The sequence below is a fragment of the Trachypithecus francoisi genome, unplaced genomic scaffold (genome assembly GCF_009764315.1).
Source record: "Trachypithecus francoisi isolate TF-2019V2 unplaced genomic scaffold, Tfra_2.0 Lachesis_group9, whole genome shotgun sequence".
In the NCBI taxonomy this organism is placed as follows: Eukaryota; Metazoa; Chordata; class Mammalia; order Primates; family Cercopithecidae; genus Trachypithecus; species Trachypithecus francoisi.
In genome coordinates, this window is record NW_022681474.1 from 183039 (window position 1) to 207706 (window position 24668).

The window sequence follows — 24668 nt, forward strand, 5'->3', positions numbered from 1 at the left end:
CAGAGCTGGCGGCGCGCCCTCAGTTGAAACTCACCGGAGGCGCGGCCGCCCTGGGCTGGGAAGACGCTGTGGGCCCAGGTGGCATCAGAATCCACAGGAGGGAGGCAGCTGGCCCAGGAGGGGCCGTGGCAGGCCTTTGGGGATCGTGAGAGTCGACCCCATCCTCCCTGAAACAAGGTCGGAGGTTGAGGTCCCTGCCCGGCCCCGCAGCTGACAACAAGGGGAGAAGCCGCACCTGCCGGGGTAGGGACCACGGCGTGGGCTCGGGCCTCCGTGGGGCCGGCACAGGGACCCTCTCCTCTCAAGACCTCGGCCCTCATCCCCGGGCACCGGAACTCACAGGCGGATGGGCCCGGGTGGGGACCAGGGTGAGGAGGGGGAGGAAGCGGGCGAGTGGAGCAGGGCCGGATGCGGGGGTCGCGGGGGACCGCGGGGAAGGGACCTTGTGATGCAGGAGACGGAGGGGGCTGGTGACGGAGGACGGGAGGCCGCGAGGATGGGGGACGGGGACGTCCTTTTCCCCTCCCACCGGCTCACCAGGATGCGCCTCCGCGACTGCCCGCCCCAATCCCAGGGCGGAGGCCTCGCGCAAAACCCAGGCGCCTCGGCTCCGCGCTCCGGCTGAGGGTCTGCGCCGCCGCCCGCCCGCTCCTTCCCGCTCGGCCGCGGCCCCTGGGGAGGATACTCCGGTGCGCGGTTCCATCTGAGGCCCGTGGCGGGTAAGGCCGGGAGGCTGGGGCGGGTACAGAGCCGGGAGTGCGGGGCGGCGCAGGCAGGGGATGCAGCCGCCGCCCGGATACCCGCGTCCGAGGGCGACCCCGCTACTCGACCCCGTCCTGTCCCCCGGCAGGTGCTGAACTAGGCGACCGGGGACGGCATGGAGCGCTGGGAGTGCGCGGGAGGGACCGTCCCTGGGGTACGGGCCTGCTGGGGCGGGGTCCGCACGGTGTCAGCAGCCGCTTGACATCCGCAGCACCCGCAAGGCCCGCACCCAGGCTCTGGCCCCAAAGGTGGGCGCCAGGCCCAGGCACCGCCCGTCCCCGCTCCAGACCCTTATCTGAGCCACCTCTTGGTCCCGCTACCGCATCCTCCAAACACAACGCCCCTGCCCCATGCTTCCCCCCACCTTGCATCCCAGCAACGCGTGCAGAGCCCAGAAGCATGGCGACCCTCCCCCAGGCCTGCCCCACACCCCCCGGACCTGGACGCCCCCCGAGGCCTGGACGCTCCCACCGCGGCGCTCCTGCCCCGCTTCAAGGCCCCCAATTCAGGTGCACAACCTTCAGGTGCAGAACCCTCCTGCCCCACCCGCCACTTCCCAGCGCCTCCCCCAGGCCCAAGTCCCTGATGCTAGAGATTAAACCGCGCCCTCCAGGCCTGCGTGGGCCTCCAAGATGCTGGGGGCACCCTGATCCCACAAAAGCCGAGGGTCCCTCTGCTCTCCAGCTCTGAGCCCTCCGTCCCTGGGGACCCGATCTCCATGGAAACTGAGGGCCCTTTCCCTCTCTTCCCGCAGGTTTGGCCCCACGAAGATGAACTGGGCACCTGCAACGTGCTGGGCTCTGCTACTGGCGGCCGCTTTCCTCTGCGACAGCGGCGCAGCCAAGGGCGGCCGCGGAGGGGCGCGGGGCAGTGCCCGGGGAGGGGTTCGCGGGGGCGCGCGCGGGACCTCGAGGGTGCGCGTGAGGCCGGCGCCGCGCTACGGTGCCCCTGGCTCCTCCCTGCGCGTGGCTGCGGCAGGGGCAGCGGCTGGGGCGGCGGCGGGAGCAGCCGCGGGCCTGGCAGCGGGCTCGGGCTGGAGAAGGGTCGCGGGACCGGGGGAGCGCGGCCTGGAGGACAACGAGGACGGGGTCCCCGGAGGCAACGGGACCGGCCCCGGCATCTACAGCTACCGGGCGTGGACTTCAGGCGCTGGACCCACGCGCAGCCCTAGTCTCTGTCTCGTGCTGGGCGGCGCCCTCGGCGCCCTGGGGTTGCTGTGGCCCTAGGCCTGGCTGGGCTCGGGGACTACATCTGGCCCCCGGCCCGCGCCGTCCCCAGGATCCCCTGGACTGGGCTCCCCCTTCCTCCCTTGCCCACGGTCTTGGGCCCCAGCTGGGGCAGGAGCTGCAGGCTGTCCCTGTGGACCCGCCATCCAGTGTCCTGCCCACGCCGCCTCAGCCTCCCACCTCCCACCTCGAGGGGACCATGGATCCTGCCCCACCCCGCTCCAGGATGTTAGGGTCCCCCCAGTCAGAAAGGCAGCGGCCTGTGGCTCCTGTACCCACCGCCCAGCCACGCTCCAGAGCCGCCCAAAGGGAGGTGCCAAGGCCAGGAACCCAAAAGCCACCCCGGCTCCCCTCACCTGCCCAGGGGCTGTGGTGACCCACGGGCAGGGAGACGACCTCAGGCTGGTTCTGCCCGGAGGCCCTGAGGAATGTGGCCCTCCCCAAAACAAGCAATGAAATGGACCAAAGGACTTCAGGATTTGGGGGAAGTGAGGGGAAAACGATAGGTGCTAACCACCTGCCCAGAAGAGACGAGTGGATCTCACAGCCCAGGAACATTCCCAGGCAGGGAAACTGTCCCTCCGAGGAACGTCCATCCTGGCTCTCTGCAGCTGATGGGAAAACACACCCTGCCCTGGAGGGGCTGCCCAGGCCTTGTGCCCCACACCCTCACTCAGGCTGAGATCCGTCAGAGACCCACTTTGCTCCAACAACTTGAAACATGTCACTTTACCCTCCTTAGGACCCATTTCGGGGGGAAAACCCAACACATTCCAGAGCTTTCCAAATCTTCTGAACTTTAGGTTCACATTCAGGCATCCCAGTTCTGCCTGTACTCAGGGCACGGCCACTGCCAATCCCGCTGAAGAGCCCTCCCTGGGCACAGCTCAGGCTGCACAGCACGCGGATTTCCCTGCAGGCAGCCCCTTCCTCAGAAGCAGCTGTTCCAGGCCTCGCAACAGGGCCTGGGTATCGAGGCATGGCAGATCGGCAGTTGATGGCCTGCTCAGTGCATCAGGAGCTGACTCAGACCACGGAGCAAGCAGGGGCCAGTGGCGGGCCCCGGCGCCCAGCAGGACACCCATGCAAGAGGTTGAGCCCCCAACATCTCCAAGGGCTCTGACCACCCAAGGACAGGAGACACAAGGAGTGGCACCGGACAGTCACGACAAGGACTTGCCTCCAGCACTGGACACACCTGTGTTAAGACCGGCCTCTGCTTCCCAGTCCTGCCAGCCTGGGGCATCCTCCATGGGCTCAGCACTGAGGGGTCTTGGGTCTGCCACGTTCTCTAGCTCTCCAGTCACCCGACTCATCCGAGGTAGGATGGGTTCTCCCTGGCCCCCCGTGGCCTTAGGATCTCACCCTCTCCATGCCCTAGTGAGAGCCTCGCCCGCTGCCAGGCTACATCCCTCCTGGGCCTGAGCCTCTGGACTCAGTGGACACCAAAGTTGAGACCAGCACCCCCCATGGGCCCTGCCAGCCTCTGCCTTCCCCAGCTGGCCTGGGTGCTGGCCAGGGTGAGGATCTGGAAGCTGCTGGCAGGACTCAACCAAGCACTGCTCTCTAGCTCCGGGGCACTAAGCCACAGAAGGCAGCACCCTGCAGCCTCCCATCCACACTGCCAGCAATGCCCCGGCCCAGTGAGCCCAGACACTCCCCCACCCCTTCCAGACCAAGCTCAGTGCCACCAAGACCAGCAGGCCAAGGCCAGGCCCTGCCCCAGATCCTCATAAGCAGAGGAGCCCTTCTGCCATCTCCCCAGGAGGCAGGGAGTGGTCCGAGTCTCCTCAAAGTAGGGAGACCCAGCGGAGCCCCCTTGACTTTGCAGACACCCACCTGGAAAATGGGCTGAGCTGCACCAGACCCTCACACACCACAGCACTGCAAGCTGATGGAATGTTCCAGATGTGATGGACACATCGTGATCTGCAGCACATCAGCATCTGACACAGCCAATCTGAACACTTCCGGCCCAGGCAGTCAGGGTTATGGCAGGATGCAGGTGGCATGCGGGGACTAACTTCAGGCTGATGAGTGTGTGGGGTACGGGGCAGCAGAGACAGCTAGCCAGCAAGGAGGGGCCGCTGAGCACCAGGGCCGTGGTGGAGGCTGCTGTGGGAAGGCCAGGCCACCACCGGAAAGAGGCCGGAGCTTCTGCACAGGATGTCCCTGGCCCCAGGCCCCACAGCACTTCAGTCCATATCCCCAGCCCCACTCACCTTCCTTCCTCTTCCCTCTTCTAGGACGCAGGCTGTGGACCTTCAGGTGCACCGATAATGGGGCTGGAGGGGCCCCCACACCTCTCAGCCCCACTAATGCAGAAACCCATGACCCGTGAGCTAGGTGCTCAGAGGCCAGGGGGTCTCTACTGCCCATGCCGGGCGGCCTTCCAGTCTCTGCACAGCAAAGCCATGTGCAGGGCGTCCCCCTCAACTCTGCCCTGGAACATGCCCCAGGGCACTGAGGGGTGAAGCCAGTGCTTGGGCTCTGCTGCTGGGAGTCTCGTTTGTGTCTGCGTGCGCCTGTGTGAAATAAACCTCTCTGGTGGCAGCGAGCCTCTTACTTGCTGTAGGACTGCAAGACACTGGACCGAAAGCCTCCAACACAAGCCCTAGTTGCCAACCTGCTCATTTCTTAGGTTCCACTGGTGACAGCAGCTTTAATACACAGGCCCAAGGCACTATGGTACACCTCACAGGCCAGGAAGAAACAGGCCCTTTAATTGGAGATTTTAAAGGTTACAGGTTATAGTTTTAACTCCTTCTGAGACAGCATCCATTTCTCAAGAGGCCTGAGCAGGAAGCTCCGGGAGAACCAAGCATGCGGAGCTGCTCAGGGACGTCACCTGGGAAGCCTAGTGTCCACTCCCACCTGCTTGGCCCCTGGAACTGGGGACCCTGGAGCTAGCCAGGCCGTGAGGGCACCAGAAAGCACACAGCACCCTAGTGGCCAGCGTGGAGCTCCTGGACCAGGTGAGCTGTCTTGAGCCTCAACCAACCAGGTCAGGAGGTCTGGGAGGCCACACGCCTCTGGCCCTCCCCACCCGGACAAGTTCAGGGCACAGTCTTGGCCGGGGGGTGGCCACGCAGGACGTCGAGGTCCAGCATCACGGGGCCCAGCAGCCCGCGGCGGAAGGTATGGAGGAAGTCACGGGCTGCCGCAGGATAGTCAGGCTGAATAACGTTCACGTCACCTGGGGGATGGGAGGGTTCAGTGAGGAAGGAGCCTTCACAGCAGCACGGGCCCAGCCCTTACCCACCTGAGGGACCAGCCCTAAGACATTCTAGGGTGGCATCAGGGAGGCCCAGGGAACAGGATCACACTCAGAAAGAAACCAGCTGGAGCTGCGCTGCCTGGAGCCTCCAAGGCCGGGCACATGAGGCCTGCAGGTGTCCACCTAGCACTGCCCATCAAGCGGCAGGGCTGATGGACCCTCGGAAGCCTGGACTACGAGCCCTTCCTCTCCAGAACTTTCTGTAGCTCCCCTGCCCTGAAACCCAGTCCCAGAAGACCCACCCACATGCTCCTTGAGACGTTCCTCTCCTCCCTGCCTCCTCTGGGGATGGCCGGGCTCCCCCTGGGTAATGGGGTGAGGCTCCAGTGCCCGCGTCAGCAACCTCACTCACCTGTGCCCGTGAGCACCTTCACCTTCTGTGTCTTCCCCAGCTTCACAGCCACACTCTTCAGCACACGCTCTATGTTGTCACAGGCACTGCCCAGGCCGTAGTGCTGCACGTACCTGCACACAGGCTGCAGGTCAGTACCAGGGGACCTAGCACTGACTCCACGCAGACAGCCAGGTGCACAGTCAGCCAGGCCGGGCCCTTCCTCCTGAATGCCACAAAGGCCATGGCCAGGCACCTCCTGTGGGTGACAGTGACTGCAGTGCTGTGAATGACGAAGATGACACTGGAGGTGACTGGTGCTGGGCTCCGGGGGAGAGCCACTATCTAAGAACCATCCCTGAGCTTTGTCCTGTGTGGCCATGGCCAGCAGCATGGAGGGTGGCTCCCACCACTGGAGCTCTTGCTGCAACGGGAGGAATACCAGCTGTTCACATGCACAGGCTTCATCCACCCTATCCGGGGGCAGGGAGAGGCAGGCCTCTGTGCAGGCCCAGGTCCTGGAAACTAAAAGAGTAGCACAGCAGACCATCTGCAAACACACTGTTTGCTGCTAAGGATGGCACTCGGTGACTTCCAGGCAGCCAGTACGCCTGCATCGTCCACCCAGCTGGGTGTTTGAGCGGTGTTTTCCTAGCACACGGACCAGCATGGGCTGACTAGGCACCCACCACTGCTGAGCGTCACCCAGTGGTTCTCACGGGCACTCCTCACAGTGCAGACTCTGGGCAGAGAGGCCTGGAGAGAAAGGCCAGCACAGAGCAGCAACTCACAGGGACAAACACCGCCCTAAGCCTCAGGAGCCCAAGTAACCCAGACCCAACACTTTCCCAACCTTCCTGACAGCCAGGGGTGAGGGAACCTGTCTCGTGGCTCCCACGAGGACAGGCTCAACCTTGAGGAGGCTGGTGCCCTCGGACCTGGTCACAGCATGACCCAGTAACACAGGACTTACCACAAGGCCCAGCAAAGCAAGACATGAGCTCAGAGCCCGTGGGAGCATCAGCACCCTGAGTAACATGGGTTCTAAATCTCACTTCTGGGAAGCAGCAAGCGTGAGCTCTCAATCAGCAGCCTCAAGGGCCCCCTGGTGCTCCAAAAAAGCTGTCCCAGGAGAGAGGAGCAAGCCTGGAGAAGACACCCCTGACCACTCCCGAGACCTGCCAATGGTTAAAACTCCTGAAAGGACGGGACTGTTTCCAAATAACCGAACTAACCCAGAACAAAGCTCAAGAATTTTTACAGGAATGCAGATATCCATCACCTAACAAGGTGAAACTCAAAATACATGACATCCAGCCAGGCACGGTGGCTCATGCCTGTAATCCCAGCACTTTGGGAGGCCAAGGTGGACAGATAACTTGAGGTCAGGAGTTTGAGACCAGCCTGTTCACCAACATGGTGAAACCCTGTCTCTACTAAAAACACAAAAATTAGCCAGGTGTGGTGCCACACACATATAATCCCAGCTACTTGGGAGCCTAAGGCGGGAGAATCACTTGAACCCGGGAGGCAGAGGCTGCAGTGGGCTAAGATCGTACCACCGCACTGCAGCCTGGGTGACAGAGTGAGATGCCATCTGCCATCTCAAAAAAAGAAAAAAAAAATATATATATATATATCTCATCCAAAAATTGCCAGGCCTACAAAGGAAAAAAACAGACCCCCTAATGAGAAGAAAAATCAGTCAACTCAAACTGACCCAATGTTAGAATTAGCAGACAAGACATTAAATCTAAGCTGCAACATGGAAGATATTTTTTAAAACAATCCAAACTGAACTTGCAGAAGTGAAAACTATGAAAACCACTGAGTGGGATGAACAGCAGATCAGACATTGCAGAAGAAAAGATGAGTGAACCCAAAGACACAGCAACAGAAACCGCAAAACAGGCACAAAGCTTTACTGAGCCGCAGTGGGACGAAGCCAAGCAGCCTGGTACCTGCATGCCTGAGGTCCTGAGGAGAAGAGAGGGACAGAACAAAAGTCTGCAGATATAAAGGTTCAAAATGATCCAAATTTCATGGAAACTACAAAGCCCCAGATCCAAAAATCTCAATGAACTACAAGCAGACGGTAGAAAACCATACCAAGGTCCATCGTAATCGAGTTGCTCAAAAGCACTGAGAAAGAAAATCCTGAAAGCAGCAGAGGAACAAACAAACACGACAGCAGACAGCTCATCAGACACCACGCAGGTGATGAAGGGAGACCAGCCCCTGTCAAGCACTAAAAAACCCCGTCAATCTGGAATTCTATACATAGAGAAAATACCTTTCAAAACAAAGGTGAAATAAAGACACCTTCAGACGAAAGCTGAAAGAATTCACCACCAGCAAACCTGCCTTACGATACATATTAAAGGAAACCCTTCAGACAGAAGTAAAAGAAGGAAACCTGGACCTACATAAAGAAATGAGAAGGTGTGGATGGTAAACTGATGGCAAAATATATAAAACTTTTTTTCTGGGATTTTATATTTCTTTAAAAGATAATTGTATGAAGAAAAAAAGTATATCTGGAGGTTATAAAATATGTAAAGGTAAAATATATCATCATGATGATGGCACAAGGATCAGGATAAGAAAAACAGAAAATCACTTAAAGACGTACTATACACCCTAAAGCAACGTCTCCCAAAAGTTGTAGACAATAAGCTAACAAATAAGATACAGTAGAATCGTTTAAAAATATCCAATCCTAAAAAGGCAAGACAGAGGACAAAAGAAAACAAAACTTGAGACAAATAGGCCGGGCACGGTGGCTCACACCTGAAATCCCAGCACTTTGGGAGGTGGGTGGATCACCTGAGGTCAGGAGTTCAAGACCAGCCTGGCCAACATGGTGAAACCCCATCTCTACTAAAAATACAAAAACAATTAGCTGGGCATGGTGGCGTGTGCCTGTAATCCCAGCTACTCAGGAGACTGAGGCAGGAGAATCACTTGAACCCGAGGGGTAGACGTTGCAGTGAGCCGAGATCGCACCATTGCACTGCAGCCTGGGTGACGAGCAAAATTCTGTCTCAAAAAAAAAAAAAAAAAATTGAGACAAATGGAAAACAAATAGCAAGATAATAAATTTAAATCCATAAATAATCACATTAAGTGATTAAATGTAAATAGCCTAAATACCTAAAAGGCAGAGACTATCAGACCGGATAAGCAGCAAAATCCAACAATACAAAGAAGCAGACTATAAGAAACATGTTTTCAATATGAAGACACAAATATGCTAAAAATAAAAGGATAGAAAAAAGATACACCATGTTACTGTTAATCAAAATAAGCTGGAATGGACCAGAGGCAGAGGCTCACACCTGTAATCCCTGCACTCTGGAGGCCGAGGCGGGCGGATCACGTCACGCCTGTAATCCCTGCAGTCTGGAGGCTGAGGCGGGAGGATCACGTGAGGCCAGGAGTTCGAGACCAGCCTGGCCAACATGGCAACACCCCCTCTCTACTACAAATACAAAAATTAGTCAGGCATGATGGCGCATGCCTGTCATCCCAGCTACTAGGGCGGCTGAGGCATGAAAACCACTTGAGCCCAAGAGGCGGAGGTTGCAGTGAGCCAAGATCGTACCTCTGCACTCCAGCCTGAGCAACACAGTGAGACTCCGTCTCAAAAAAACAAAAGAAAACAAACTGGAATGGCTATATTAATATCAGACAAGATAGATTTCAGAGCAGAGAATATTCTGAAGGATAAAAAATATCATTTGATAATGACAAAGGCATCAAATCATCAACAGGACGTAACAACCTCCTGAGCATTTCTGTACCTAACAGCAGAGCTTCAAAATACAGGAAGCCAAAACTGATAGAACAGCAAGAAGAAATAGAGAAATCCAGTTATAGTGGGAAATTTCAATACCCCCCTCACAATAATTGGTAGTACAAACATAAAATCAGCAAAGTAGAAATAAAAAAATAAATATCGAACAGAAACAATGACATAAAAAACAAAGACAATAGAAAGTCAATGAAACCAAAAGCTGATTCTTTGGAAATATCAATAAAATTAATAAGCCTCTAGCCAGACGGTTCTCTTCCATTGAAAAGGGGCATCTAAGAAACACCCATACCTAATATTGTGCTTAATGGTAAGAGACTAAAAGCTTCCTACCTTAGATTAGGAACAACAACAAAAAAAGATATACCACATCTCAAGTACTAAAAAAAACCCTGCCAATTGTATTGAAGACTGTAGCCAGTGCAATAAAGCAAGAAAACAAAATATGGCATCTGGACTGGAAAAGAAAAAGTAAGATGATCTTTATTTGCAAATGACATAATTATCTAGGTAAAAAATCTAATTGGAATCTACAAAGAGCTACTAGAATGAATAAATGAGTTTAGCAGGGTTACAAGATAACGAGATCAATATACAAAACTCAATTCTACTTCTACATACTAGCAATGAAAAATCAAAATTGAATATAAAAACAATACCATTTACAATAGCATCAAAAATATTAAAAGAGTTAATAGAGGCAATGACATCACCAAATAGAGAAGTAGAAGTAATCTGGCTTCACTCACCCTCTCAAAACCAAAACCAAACATCCAGCACCAAGAATATCACCAGCAATATTCCAGAACTCAAATCTGAGGATGAGACCAGAGAAGTGAAGAAACTCCAGGCAGACAGTAAGCTGCAACGAACCTCTAAGCAAACATCCAAGAAAAAACAAAACATGCCAGACAGGAAAGCCTAGATAACAAATCCTTGAATGCAAAACCACAGACATATGTGCACAAGAAACAACAGCTAACGGAAAACTGTGACCTTCTCAGACAAAGCAAAGAGCCAATGACCAACTTTAATGAGATGGCAACATGTAAGCGCTCAAATCAAAAATTTAAGATAACAGTTAAAAAAAGAAACTCAGCAAACTCTGACGTAGAAAAACAATTCACAAATTTGTCAGACAAATTTAACAGAGATTGAAATTTAAAAAAAAAAAATCAAACAGAAATCCTGGAACTAAAAAATACATTTGTTGATCTGAAAACCGCATTAGAGGCTCTCAACAGCACAATCAATCAAGCAGAGGAAAGAACCAGTGAGCCTGAGGACTGGCTATCTGAAAATACACAGAAGAGGGAACACAAAAAAGAAGAATGAATTAAGAGGAATGAAGAACACATGCAAAATACAGAAAACTGCCTCAGAAGAGCAAACCTAAGAATTACTGGGGTTCACGAAGGAACTGAGCAAGAGGAAGGCGCAGAAAGTTTATTCAAAGAAATAATTACAGAAAAATTTTCAAACCCTTCAGAAAGACGTAAATGTCCAGGTACAGGGAGGTCAGAGATCACCAAACAGATTTAATCCAAATAAAACTACCCTACAGAATATAATAATCAAATTCTCAAAAGTCAAGGATGACAAAAGAATCCTACAAGTAGTAAGAGAAAAGCAGCAAACATGTTTATAAAGGAGCTCCAATGTACCTGGCGGCAGAGGCTTCACTAGGAAACCCATCTAGGCCAGGAGGGAGTGGGGTGATATATTCCAAGTGCTAAAGGAAAAAAAATGCAACTGTCAACTCAGGACACACCTTCAAACATGAAAAAGTAAAGCTGAGGGAATTCATCAGACCCAACTTACAAGAAATGCTTAAAAAAAAGTTCTTCAATCTGAAAGAAAAAGACACTAATGTACAAAAAGAAAACATGTGAAGCATGAAACCCACTGGGAAAAGTAAATACACAGACTCGGAATAATACTGTGAATGTGGTGTGCATTCATTCACATCTCTAGTATGAAGACTAAAAGAAAAATGTATCAAAAATCATAACTACAGCAACCTGTAAAGAGACAGCCAATATAAAAACAAATAAATTGAAATAACAAATGAAACTTTGGGGGAAAGATGGAGTTAAAGTACAGAATTTTTTAGTTTTTTGTTTCTATACTTTCCTCTGTGATCAAAGATGAGGCATCATGTGTTTAAAATAATTTTTTTTTAAGAGAGGTCTCACTGTGTCACCCAGGCTGGAGTGTGATGGCATGATCACAGCTCACTGCAGCCTCAAACTCCTGGGCTCAAGCAATCCTCCTATCTCAGCCTGCTGAGTACCTAGCGTACAGTCACAGAGATAATTTGTTATAAATATAAAATGCTTTTTGTAAGCCTGATGGTACACTACATGTAATATATACACTAAAAATACAAAGCAACAAATTAAAACATACCAACAGAGAAAATCTCTTAACCACATGCAAAGGAAGACAATAAGGAAAAGAGGAGTTACAATCAGAAAACAAGTAACAAAATGGCAATATTAAGTCTTTATCCATAATACTGAAAGCGAATGTACTGAATTCTCCAACTAAAAGACATAAGAGTAGGCCAGGCACAGCGGCTCATGTTTGTAATCCCAGCACTTTGGGAGGCCAAGGTGGAAGGATCACTTGAGGCCAAGAGTTGAAGACCAGCCGGGGCAACATAGCAAGACCTCGCCTCTACAAATAAATAAATAAATAAAATAGCCAGGTGTGGTGATACATGCCTGTAGCCCTAACTATCAGGAGGCTGGGGTGGGAAGACTGCTTGAGCCCAGGAGTTCAAGACTACAGTGAGCTAAGATCACACCACTGCACACCAGCCTGGGCAACAGAGTGAGACCTTGTCTCAAAAACAAGCAAAAAATACAGAGTGGCTAAACGGATAAAAGACAAGATCAAACTTATGCTACCTATAAGAAACCAACTTTACCTATAAAGACACACACAGACTGAAAGTCAAAGGGTGGAAAAACATATTCCACGTAAACGGAAACCAAAAAGAAAAGAGCAGGAATAGCTGTACTTACAGATGACAAAACAGACTAAAAGTCAAAGACTGTAAAAACAGCAGGAGCAGCTATACTTACACAAAATAGACTTACAGGTCAGACTGTAAAAAGACACAGAGAAAGTCACTATATGATGATAAACGGGTCAATTCAGCAAGAAGATATAACAATCATAAATATCTATGCATGCAACACCAGAGCACCCAGATGTATAAAGCAAACACTGACAGACTGGAAGTGAGAGGCAGACTGCAACACAGTAATAGTAGGGGCTTCAACACTCCCTCTCTGTAGGGTGTTTCCAGCCAGAAATCAACAGAAACACTGGAGTGAAACCACACGCTAGGTCAAGCAGGTCTCACTGACATTTACGGAACATTTCACCAGCTGCTGCAGAACACACATTCTTCTCACCAGCAAAGGAACATTCTCCAGAACAGACCATGTTAGGCCACAGAACAAGTTTCAACAAATTCAAACAAGTTGAAATCATACTGAGTATCTTTTCTGACTACAAGGAAATAAAACTAGAAACCAATAAGAGGAACCTCAAAATCTACACAAACACATGGAAATTAAACAACAGGCTCCTGAATGATCAGTGGGTTAATAAATTAATAAGAAAAATTTTAAATTTTTAATTTTCTTGTTATCTGTGAATAAGGATAATTTTGTGAATAAGAAATATTTTAAATTTCTTGAAACAAACGGAAATGGAAACACAGTATATCAAAGTCTATGGGATACAGGAAAAGCGTTGCTAAGACAGAAGTTTATAGCAACAAACACAGTAAAAAAAAGCAGAAGACTCCAAATAACCCAACCATGAACCTCAAGGTACCAGAAAAGTGAGAGCAAACCAAATCCAAAAAGAAAAGAAATAATAGAGATCAGGAGATCAGAGCAGAAGTAAATTAAATTGAGACTAAAAAAAATACCAAAGATCAATGAAACAAAAAATTATTTCAACAACATAAACAAGGCCAGGCACGGTGGCTCACTCCTGTAATCCCAGCACTTTGGGAGGCCGAGGCGCGCAGATCACTAGGTCAGGAGTTTCAGACCATCCTGACCAACACAGTGAAACCCTATCTCTACTAAAAATACAAAAAATTAGCCGGGTGTAGTGGCAGTTGCCTGTAATCCCAGCTGCTTGGGAGGCTGAGGAGAATCACTTGAAGCTGAGAGGTGGAGGCAGTGAGCCGAGATCATGCCACTGCACTCCCCAACAGGCGACAGTGCGAGACCCTGTCTCAAAAAATAAATAAATAAATAAATAAATAAATAAATAAATAAAAATTCACAAACATTTAGCTCGAATTTAAAAAAGAGAAGATCAAAGTAAAATCAGAAAACAAAAGAGCCATTACAACCAATACCACAGAAATACAAAGGATGGTTAGGAACCACTACGAACAACTATACAGCAACAAACTGGAAAACCTAGGAGAAATGTACAAATTCCTGGATGCAAACACCCTGCAAGACTGAGCCATGAAGAAATGGAAAACACCCGAACAGACCAATAAGTAACAAGATCAAAGCAGTAATAAAAAGTCTTTCATCAAAGAAAATCCCAGGTCCTGACAGCTTCACTGCTGAACTTCCAACAGTTAAGGAAGAACTAGTATCAACTGTACTCAAACTATTCAAAAAAAACTGAAGGGGGGACACTTCCAAAGTCATTGTACATGGCATTATCCTGCTACAAAAACAGACAGGGACATAGCAGAAAAAGAAAACGACAGGCCAATATCCCTGATGAGCACAGACGCAAAAATCCTCAACACATGACTAGCAACCCAAATTCAACAACACATTAAAAAGATCATTCACCATCATCAAGTGGGATGTGTCCCAAGGTTGCAAGGATGGTTTAACATATGCATATCAATCAACATACAACATTACACAGAATCAAGGGAAAAAAACAATCATTTCAACAGATGCTGAAAAGGATTCAATAAAATTCAGCATCCCTTCATGATAAAAGCTCTCAGCAAACTGCATACAGAAGGAACATACCTTAAAACAATAAAGGCCATATATGACAAACCCACAGGTAACAGTGTATCGAACAAGGAAAAACAGCTTTTCTCTAAGATCTGCAACACAGCCCATTTCTACCACTTTTATTCAACAGAATACTGGAAGTCCTACCCAGAGCAATTACGCAAGAGAAAGAAATAAAAGTCACCCAAATTGGAGAGGAAGAAGTCAAAATTATCCTTATTCACAGATAACAAAATCTTCTATTTGGAAAAACTGCAAGACTCCACCAAAAAACTATTAGAACTGACAAAAAGGTTTCAGTAAAGATGCAGAATTCAAAATCAACATAAAAAAATCAGCAGCATGTATCATGCCAACAGCAAATAATTGGAAAAAGAAATCAGGCCAGGCGCGGTGGCTCATGCCTGTAATCCCAGCACTTTGGGAGGCTGAGGCGGGCGGATCACCTGAGGTCAAGAGTTCGAGACCAGCCTGACCAACAGGGAGAAACCCCGTCTCTACTAAAAATACAAAAAAAGGGCCCGGCGTGGTGGCGCACACCTGTAATCCCAGCTACTCGGGAGGCTGAAGCAGGAGCATCGCTTGAACCCAGGAGGCAGAGGTTGCAGTGAGCCGAGATCGCGCCATTGCACTCCAAACTGGGCAATAAGACCGAAACTCCGTCTCAAAAAAAAAAAAGAAAAAAGAAAAAGAGAAAGAAAAAAGACATTAAGAAAATCCCATTTACTGCTGGGCACGGTGGCTCACACCTGTAATCCCAGTACTTTGGGAGGTTGAGGCGGGTGGATCACAAGGTCAGGAGATCAAGACCATCCTGGCTAACACGGGAAACCCTGTCTCTACTAAACATACAAAACTTAGCCAGGTATGGTGGCAGGCACCTGTAGTCCCAGCTACTTGGGAGGCTGAGGCAGAGAACTGCTTGAACCTGGGAGACAGGTGTTGCAGTGAGCCAAGATCGCACCACTGCACTCCAGCCTGTGTGACAGAGCAAGACTCCGTCTCAAGAAAAAAAAAAAAAGACTTAAATCTAAGACCTGAAACTACATAACTACTAGAAGAAAACAAAAGGGAAATGCAAATTCTTTTGGAAATTGGTCTGGGTCAGATTTTTTTTGTGTAAGACCTCAAAAGCACAGGCAACAAAGGCAAAAAAAAAAAAGAAAAAAAAATAGGCAAAAGTAAAAAAATTTACATCAAGCTGAAAAGCTTCTGCACAGCAAAGGAAACAATCAACAAGCCAGGCCTGTAATCCCAGAGGCTTGGGAGGCTGAGGCAGGAGGGTCTCGAGCCCAGCAGTTCGAGGCTGCAGTAAGCTATGATCGCACCACTGCACTCCAGCCTGGACGACACAACAAGACCCGAAGCAAGAAACGAAAATATCAAAGCAGTGACGAGACAATCTACAGAATGGGAGAAAATATCTGAAAACTATCCACCCAACAAGGAATAAATAACCAGATTATATAAGAAATTCAACTCAACAGCAAAAACACAAATAACTTTATTAAAAAATAGAAGATCTGAATAAATATTTCTCAGAAGAAGACATACAAATGGCCAACAAGTATATGAAAAATGCTCAACATGACTAAACACCAGAAAAATGCAAATCAAAACCACAATGAGATTTCATCTCACTAAAACGGCTTTTATCAGAAAAGACCAGGAATAGCAGATGCTGTTGAAGATGTGGAGAACGGGGAGCTGTCGTACACTGTTGGTGGGAACGTAAGTTAGCACGGCTACTACGGAAAACAGTATGGAGGTTCTTCGAAACACTACAAATAGAACTGCCATCGGACCCAGCAATCCCACTACTGGGTATAGCCCCAAAAGAATGGAAATCAATATGCTGAAGAAATACTGCACTCCCATGCTCATGGCGGCACTACTCACAATAGCCAAGATTTGCAACAGACCTAAGTGTCTATCGAAGGATGATGGATACAGAAAATGTGGTACATAAAACACAATGAAATATTAGCCATAAGAAAGGACAAAATCTTGTCATTTGCAGCAACACAAACAGAACTGGAGGTCATTCTGTTAAGTGAAATAGGCACAGAAAGACAAATAATGCATGTTCTAACTCAAATGTGGGAGCTGAAAATGTGGACTTCTTGAAGACAGCAGACTGGTGACTACTAGAGGTGAGGGGGAAGAGGGGATGAATAGAGGTTGATTAAAGAATAGTTAGGAAGAAGGAATAAGGCACAGTGTTCGAAAGTTCGGCAGGTGACAACAGTTAACAAGAATCTACAGTATATTTCAAATACCAGAAGAGAGCAATTCAAATGTTTCCAGCATGAGATAAACGTTTGGGATGATCGACATCCCAGTTACCCTGATCTGATCATTACACATTATATGAATGTATCAAAACGTCACAGGTACCCTGAAAAGATCCATTTTGTATCAATAAAAGATAAATCTTGGCATTAAAAATTTAAAGAGTTAAATACAAATCTTACAAAAGATATAAAAGACCTAATACTGGAAACTACAAAACACTGCAAAGAAAAACTAAAGACCTAAATAAATGAAGAGATAACACTGTATTCATGGGTCAGAGACTCAATGTTACAATACTGTCAATTCTTCCCCAGATTCAACGGAATCTGCCGCCTGGCCCCAAGAAAAACAGGGAGTTTTGCAGAAACTGACAAAGTGACTGAAAAATTCATGAGAACCAGGAACAGACAAAGCAATTTTGACAAAGAAGAGACAAAAAATTTCAAGTCTCACATTAAATTAGAAGCAGGTACCAAGACAGTCGGTCACACAGATAAGTGCAACAGGAAACAGTCCACAAACAGACCCACACATATATGGACAACTGATGTGCGACACAGATGCAAAGACAGTTCCGTGGAGAAAAGACAGTCTTTTCAACAAATGTTTCTCTTTTCAACAACTGGTTCTCCATGTGCAAAAAAAAACACTTCAATCTGTAGCTTGCCCCATATACTAAAAAATCAAAAAGGATCACAGCCCTAAATGTAAAACCTAAAACTATCTTCAATGAGGAAACCCTTGTGACAACCCTGGTTTAGGCAAAGATTTCTTAGATATGACCAGAGCACTCCGGAAAAGATCTAGCTGATAAACTGGACTGCATGAGAATCAACAATCCTACTCCTCGGAAGACACTGTTGAGAGGACTGAAAAGACAAGACACAGACTTAGAGACAGTCTTGACAGTCTTTACAAACCGTCTCTCTGATGAAGGACCTGCGTCCAGAATACATTAGAAAACACTACGGACTGGGCACGGTGCCTCATGCCTATAATACTAATGCTTTGGGAGGCTGAGGCGGGCAGATCACCTGAGCACAGGAGTTCAAGACCGGCCTGGGCAACATGGGGAAACCCTGTCTCTACAAAAAATACAAAAATTAGCTATGTGTGGTGACACACGCCTGTAGTCTCAGCTACTTGGAGGCTGGAGTGGGAGGACCGCTCGAGCCCAGGAGGTCAGGCTGCAGTGAGCTGAGATTTTACCACAGCACTTCAGCCTGGGCAACTGAGTGAGACCCTGTCTCAAAAAAAAAAAATTAAAACTTAACAATAAGAAAAGAAACAACTCAGCCAAAAAAAAAAAAAAAAAAAGGAAAAAGAACAGATATTTCCCCAGAGAGGGATGACAACTGGGCCCATGACGATGCCCAACGTCACTGTCATTGGGGAAATGCACACTGAAATGCTGTGCGACGCCTCCACACGCCCCTCAGACGGGGGACAGTTAAAAGACTCATCTCAGAGAAACTGAAGGACTCATTCTCTGCTTGTGGGCATATAAAACAGTGTAACTACCTTGGAAAACAATGTGGTGGTTTCTTAAAAAGTCAAACATATGCCTCCCCTATGATGCGGCCACTCTACTCCTAGGTATTTACCCAAGGGAAACAAAAGCCCAGTCTACACAAAGACCTGTCAGTACACGAAAGTTCACAGCAGCTTTATCTGCAACAGCCAAAACCTGCAAACGACCCACATATCCATTAACGGGTGAAGGGACAAACTACAGGGCATCCGGACGCCGCTTGGCAACGAAAAGGGGGAATGACAGACAACAGTTACGACACACAGGGATCACACAACAATCATGCCGAGCAACAGCTCGACAAGAGTGTGTATCCTGTGTGATTCCATCTATGTGGAATTCTAGAAAACTCAAAGCAATCTATAGGGACAGAAGACGGCTGCCTGGGCTCGGGCAGGGGCAGGAAAGAGTGATCACGAAGGAGCACGGGACTGGGGGTGACGGCAACGCTCGTTTTCTTGATTTCACGAAGGAGCACAGGGGACTGGGGGTGACGGGAACACTCGTTTTTTGATTGTGTTGCTTTCACAGATGTAACCATACTCCCGAACTTGTCCAACTGGACGCTTTACATAATGTGCAGATTACTGTGTTTATAATACCTTTATAGTGCCGGTTTGTTTGTTTTTAATGAGGTGACTGGGAGGAGGGGCCTTGGCTGCCCTGCATTCACTGCACTCACCCAAAGCGCTGGTGTCTGTTGAGGGTGAACAGCAGATAGTCAGCCATGGTCTCCTCCCCGATCAGGTGGTCCAGCACCGTTCCTGTGGAAGCAGCAGCCGAGGTGAGCACTGGAAAGAGCCCACATCTATGCTCTTGCCAAGCTCAAACACATCCCTTCCAGTCTCAGCCCAAAGACACCGTGCTCATAAGGAAGAGGCCACCCACTGACAAAGGCTCCCACGGAGGACGGCACTCGGCTGTGGTCCCAGGTCCCACTCCTGCCTGGCATCTGAGACCTACCTCTCTGCCCCGGTCCATCAAATAAGGAAAGCAAAGGCTACTCATGGGGCAGGGTGTAACAGTGACCAGAGCTCGTCAGCTATGCAATACTACAGGTCTCACACTAAGCTTCGAGGAAGGTCCAGCAGCAACCAGGTCAAAAGCAGTAACAACTCCAGTCTAGGGCCCTGTGCCACAGTCAGTCCTAAAGGTGGGGTGGCGGGGTCCCAGACCCAGCCCAGCCCCAGCTCACCACACAGGGCCAGCTTCAGGCCTGTCTCCACACTTTCAATCCGAGGAGCCAGCACTCCAGGAGTGTCCAACAGGAACATCAGGGGCCGCTCAGAGACCTGTGTGGGCACAGAGGGCACAATCAGGCCGCAATGGCAGCGTCCCACCCAGGTGGGCTGCTCAGGAAGCCTGGGCAGCCCCTGACACCCAATGCTCCGAGGAAGGCCTCGGGGACCCAACCCCACGGCAGCGTCACTCTCACCAAGCTCCAGGGTTCCCCAGAGGATCTAATTCCCAATTAATTTGGAGAATAAACAAAAGCATCAGGTCCCAACAGCTTGTCTTCTGCTCCCGAACAGAACACAAGGAAGGGAGCGGAGGGCAGGGGACGTGCTGCTCAAATCTGCCCTGACCGCGGCGTGGCCCTGGACAAAGTGGCCTCCTCATCTGGAAATGGGGAAAACAGCGTGCCTTCCCCAAACGTTTGGCGTAAAGGCTATGAGGACTATGGAGTAAGGATGGGGGCAGTGCCTGCCAGGGGGTGCTCAGCAGGGACACTGAGTGGAGGGAGGGAAGCGTGGTCAGCAGCAGGAAGCCACGCAGAGGTCAGCAGGTGCCAGATGCCTGCACAGCTCCTGACAGAGTGCTGGGCCTGGCCCCTGAGGACTCCACCTGAATTCTGGACATCACAGCTCTGGTGATCCCAGGCTCGCCACCCACCCTGGTGGCTTTCCCTGCAGGAAAAGGAGAAAAGGAGGCTCAAATGTATACTAAATACAGAGGCTGCAGAACAAGCAGGGAGACGTATGTAACAAACACATCTGGCCAGCCAAAATGGAAAAACCTAAAAGCCAAATGAGCTTCCCAAGTCTATGATTTGTTTTACTTTCAGTCCCAAACCAGCTCACAGCAACGGCACTTTCCAAGCCACACAGAGGCTGAGATTATTCAACAAATGCACCAGAACTTGCCTCCCCAGGACTGGAAAGGGACTGTCAGACTGCGGCGGTCAGACCAGAGCTGCTCCTTCCACGCGGTCCCCCTCCTGGACCCACCCCTGCACCCCAAGGTCAGCCTGCCTCCCACAGCACTGTCCACAGGGGGCTGGCCGCTCCAGGACTCAGCTCAGTGGGTCCCAAGGAGAGGCTACTCCACTGTGGACAAACAATGCAAGAATAAAAAAACACAAGTGTCCCATGGCCGGGCGCGGTGGCTCAAGCCTGCCATCCCAGCACTTTGGGAGGCCGAGACGGGCGGATCACAAGGTCAGGAGATCGAGACCATCCTGGCTAACACGGTGAAACCCCGTCTCTACTAAAAAAATACAAAAAACTAGCCGGGCGAGGTAGCGGGCGCCTGTAGTCCCAGCTACTCGGGAGGCTGAGGCAGGAGAATGGCGTAAACCCCGGAGGCGGAGCTTGCAGTGAGCTGAGATCCGGCCACTGCACTCCAGCCCGGGTGACAGAGCGAGACTCCGTCTCAAAAAAAAAAAAAAAAAAAAAAAAAAACACACAAGTGTCCCTCCAGATGAATGGACAGACAGGATGTGGTCTGTACATACAACGAGGTGATCAGCCTTAAAAAGGAATAAAATTCTGACACTCAACACAGACGAACCTTGAGAAACATCACGATCAGTGACATCAGCCAGTCACAAAAGGCCAAGTACTGTGAGTCCCCTTAGAGGAGGTAGTTACAGTCATCACATTCACAGAAAGTGGAACGAGGGGTGTACGGGGCTTGGGGAGTGACTCTTCGTATTTACAGTTTCATTTTCAGGTAACCAAAATATTTGAAAATAGTGGTGCTGGTTGCATAACCCTCTAAATGTACTTAATGCCACTGATAAAAAAATAACACGCTTAAAAATAAAAGAATAAATAGGCCGGGCACGGTGGCTCACACCTGTAATCCCAGCACTTTGGGAGGCCAAGACAGGCGGATCACGAGGTCAGGAGATCGAGACCATCCTGGCTAACATGGTGAAACCCTGTCTCTACTAAAAAATACAAAAAACTAGCCGGGCGAGGTGGCGGGCGCCTGTAGTCCCAGCTACTCGGGAGGCTGAGGCAGGAGAATGGCGTAAACCCAGGAGGCGGAGCTTGCCATGAGCTGAGATCCGGCCACTGCACTCCAGCCCGGGCGACAGAGCAAGACTCCGTCTCAAAAAAAAAAAAAAAAAAAAGAATAAAAGACTGTAGCAACTCTCCGATTAGCACCAAAAACACTCTCTCTGTAAAATAATGGTTCACTATAGTTTAAAGCCTTCAGATTCGCACATCACAAATGGGTTTGTTAATAAATACCTTACAATGTGAAAAATGAAGCCAATAAGGACTTGAATTAAACTTGAAAACACTTAAGGAAAAGAGCACACGGGGCAGTGAGGGGTGCTGGGGGCTTCGGCTTTGAATCAGAGTCTGAGAAAAGGCAGGAGGGAGGAGCACAGAGGAGCACCTGCAACTCCAGAGTCCAGGAAACCTCCAGCTACAGCAAGGCAGACACCATCGGGGAATGGCCTTGCAGCCTCCCTGCCTGATAATCCAGCCCTATCTACTTCACACGCTTTGAATTCTCTGGATCAAAGGGATTTAAATAAATGAAAAAATACCAAAGTTTAGAAAAGCCATTCTCATATTAAAGATTTTAAAAGAGAGAAAAATTACGTGTGAAATTCACAGCAGAATGACCTGGTCCCACTGCTCAACCCTCCTGTGAACTGGACTGAATGAGACAAGCCCAGATGCGCTGGGGGCTGTGGGGTCAGCAGGAGACTGGCAAGTGCTCCTCAGGCACGTCTCCTCCGGGAAAGATGGAGGCATCAGCACACCAGCCGCACGCGCCAGTACCTTTCCTGAGGTGCTGCCTCCGGAGGGAGTTGATCAGGGAGGACTTGCCCACGTTGGGGACCCCGATGACCATGAGGCAGTACTCCAGGTTCTGTGGAGGCAGAGAGAGGAGTCACAGGGCCCACCCTGACCGCTAGAGTCTGAGATTCTCCAACCCCACCCAGGCAAGGGGACCCCAGGCCAGGCCAGCTCAGGGAAGACGGGAGATTAACGCAGAGGCTCTGCCCACCTAGTGGGGATGGCCTCAGCCCTTTCCACTGAAGAGAATGAGGACAAAGGAGGGGCCTCCCTGCCTGGGGCGCAGCACCTTCTCCTTGAGGGGCTGGCCCATCCCACGCCGGCCTCCCAGCCCCGGGCCCCACCAACCAACCTCTCCTCGGTGGTAGCGAGGGCTGCTCCCCATCAGCTCAGTGACCATCGGGATGATCTGCAACAAACACCCACTCACGGAGCCACTCCAGGTCGGACGTCTCTGCACCGACCCACTCCTTCTGCCACCTCAGAACAGGATTAGGGATTCCAGGTCTCCACTTTCACACATCGGTTAGGAAAACACAGACCTTGTATCTGGAATTCTACCCAACATTTCATAGGCAAACTGGGCATTGCCCTTCATCTGGAGGTAGCACACGCAAGTATTCGGTGCTGAGAAACTGGAGCTCTGTCCAGCTCAGACGTCAGACTGAGCTCTGGGGCCCAAGGACCACCTATGCCCGTCCCCTCCCATCAAAAACAAGCAGGGCAGACCTGGGGCTTCAGGGACAGCTGTGACTGTAACTACCTTGTAATGAAGAAGTACATCAAGCCAGAAAACTCTGCCACACACAACTGGAAACATGAGCTACCTGAGTCTCCAAAAGACTCTGACCACCTACAATTCTGGAATGTTCACAGCCTGACCTCGTGCCCTCAGTACAGGGAGATGCACTTGCCCCAGGAGGTCACATTCACGTGTGGCAGCTAGAAACCAGCACCCAGGATCTTTTCCAAAGCTCTGCTTCTTACTAAAGCATAGAACAGTTTATAGTACTCCTTGAACCTACTGAAGCGAAACGTCAAAGAGAACACAGACAAAAAGCCTACCTGCTTGACATTTTCATCCTTTAAACAGTTGGTAAAAATGACATTTTTTAGGCCTTCTCCTTCTAAGCGCTGCATAATTTTCTGAAAAACACAAAACATTTCCATTTTACTTTTTTTATTGGAGTCTCGGCTCTGTCACCCAGGCTGGAGTGCAGTAGCACAATCTCAGCTCCCTGCAACCTCCGCCTCCCTGGTTCAAGTGATTCTCATGCCTCAGCCTCCCAAGTAGCAGGGATTACAGGCGTGCGCCACATCCAGTTAATTTTTGAATTCACTAGCCCTAACACGCAGTGAAACCAGTGCAAAGCTGTATCATATTTCTAAACATGAGTGTTGTTCATCAGTGGACCTAAAATATGACTGATGCTTAAATCAACAAGTCCTTCACTGATTCAGCTGGTTTTATTGAGCTGTCCATCAAGATGACATGGATGGAGAGATCAAGCACAAGACACACACTTGAAGTCACACACTCTGGGTAGTAAATGCACTCAGGTGTCCCTGCTCAGGGAGGTGGAAGGCAGGGCCACCCAGAGGCAAGTCAACCTCTCTCCCCTGATTCTTCAGAAGCACTGGCCTTTCTCTGACCAGGCGAGACACTGCTGTGCCTTGTACTAGACGGCTACCCACCAGTCTACAAAAAGTTGCATTTCCAAAGGCAGAAGTAGCCACTGAAGTGATGTAAAAGTACCAACTAGTGAAAGCACTTGTGATGATTTAAAAAATAAAATAAAAAAAACAGGCCGGTCATGGTGGCTCACACCTGTAATCCCAGCACTTTGGGAGGCCGAGGCTGGCAGATCACCTGAGGTCAGGAGTTTGAGACCAGCCTGGCCAACATGGTGAAACCTTGTCTCTACTAAAAATACAAAAATTAGCTGGGCTTATACACGCCTGTAATCCAGCTACTCGGGAGGCTGAGGCAGGAGAATTGCTTGAACCCAGGAGGTGGAGGCTGCAGTGAGCCAAGATCGTGCTATTTCACTCCAGCCTGGGCGACAACAGGAAAACTACATCTCAAAAAAAAAAAAAAGACTGGGGGTGGGGGGTGGGGGTCCATGTCTATGTTTACTCAAACTATAAACATCAGCTGTGTGGGACAATGGGCCAGTTCCACGTCTGAGTTTTTTGTTTTTTTTATTTCTTTTACCTCCACACACCTTGCCCAGGGTCACCTGCACCCCTGACTCTGCTCTTTGCTTTGGAGAAATCCTTTAGCTCCTTTGGGCCTCCCAGCAGCGCTCTGTGCTTCTGAAATCCCAAGGTGTGCACAAGCTGGCTGGCAGACAAGCCCTTGGTTCGA

At 49.8% G+C, this 24668-nt stretch overlaps 2 protein-coding genes across 2 annotated transcripts in view; one reads left to right on the top strand and one right to left on the bottom strand.

Annotated features, from left to right (window-relative positions):
- On the top strand, nt 1–4541 carry SPRN (shadow of prion protein). The gene is made up of 2 exons (XM_033209565.1): nt 1–1286; nt 1517–4541. The coding sequence occupies exons 1-2, from the start codon at nt 1162–1164 to the stop codon at nt 1986–1988; spliced, it is 597 nt and encodes a 198-aa protein (XP_033065456.1). The 5' UTR covers nt 1–1161; the 3' UTR covers nt 1989–4541.
- MTG1 (mitochondrial ribosome associated GTPase 1) overlaps nt 4537–24668 on the bottom strand; it is a 24003-nt gene continuing 3871 nt past the window's right edge. The window contains exons 4-11 of the mRNA XM_033209564.1: nt 23366–23446; nt 22653–22709; nt 22283–22373; nt 20106–20167; nt 19456–19552; nt 18943–19024; nt 5618–5730; nt 4537–5184 (exon numbers count right to left, since the gene is read on the bottom strand). Of these exons, the coding sequence (XP_033065455.1) occupies nt 5045–5184; nt 5618–5730; nt 18943–19024; nt 19456–19552; nt 20106–20167; nt 22283–22373; nt 22653–22709; nt 23366–23446 (723 nt within the window). The 3' untranslated portion in view covers nt 4537–5044. The remainder of the gene's footprint in view (nt 5185–5617; nt 5731–18942; nt 19025–19455; nt 19553–20105; nt 20168–22282; nt 22374–22652; nt 22710–23365; nt 23447–24668) is intronic.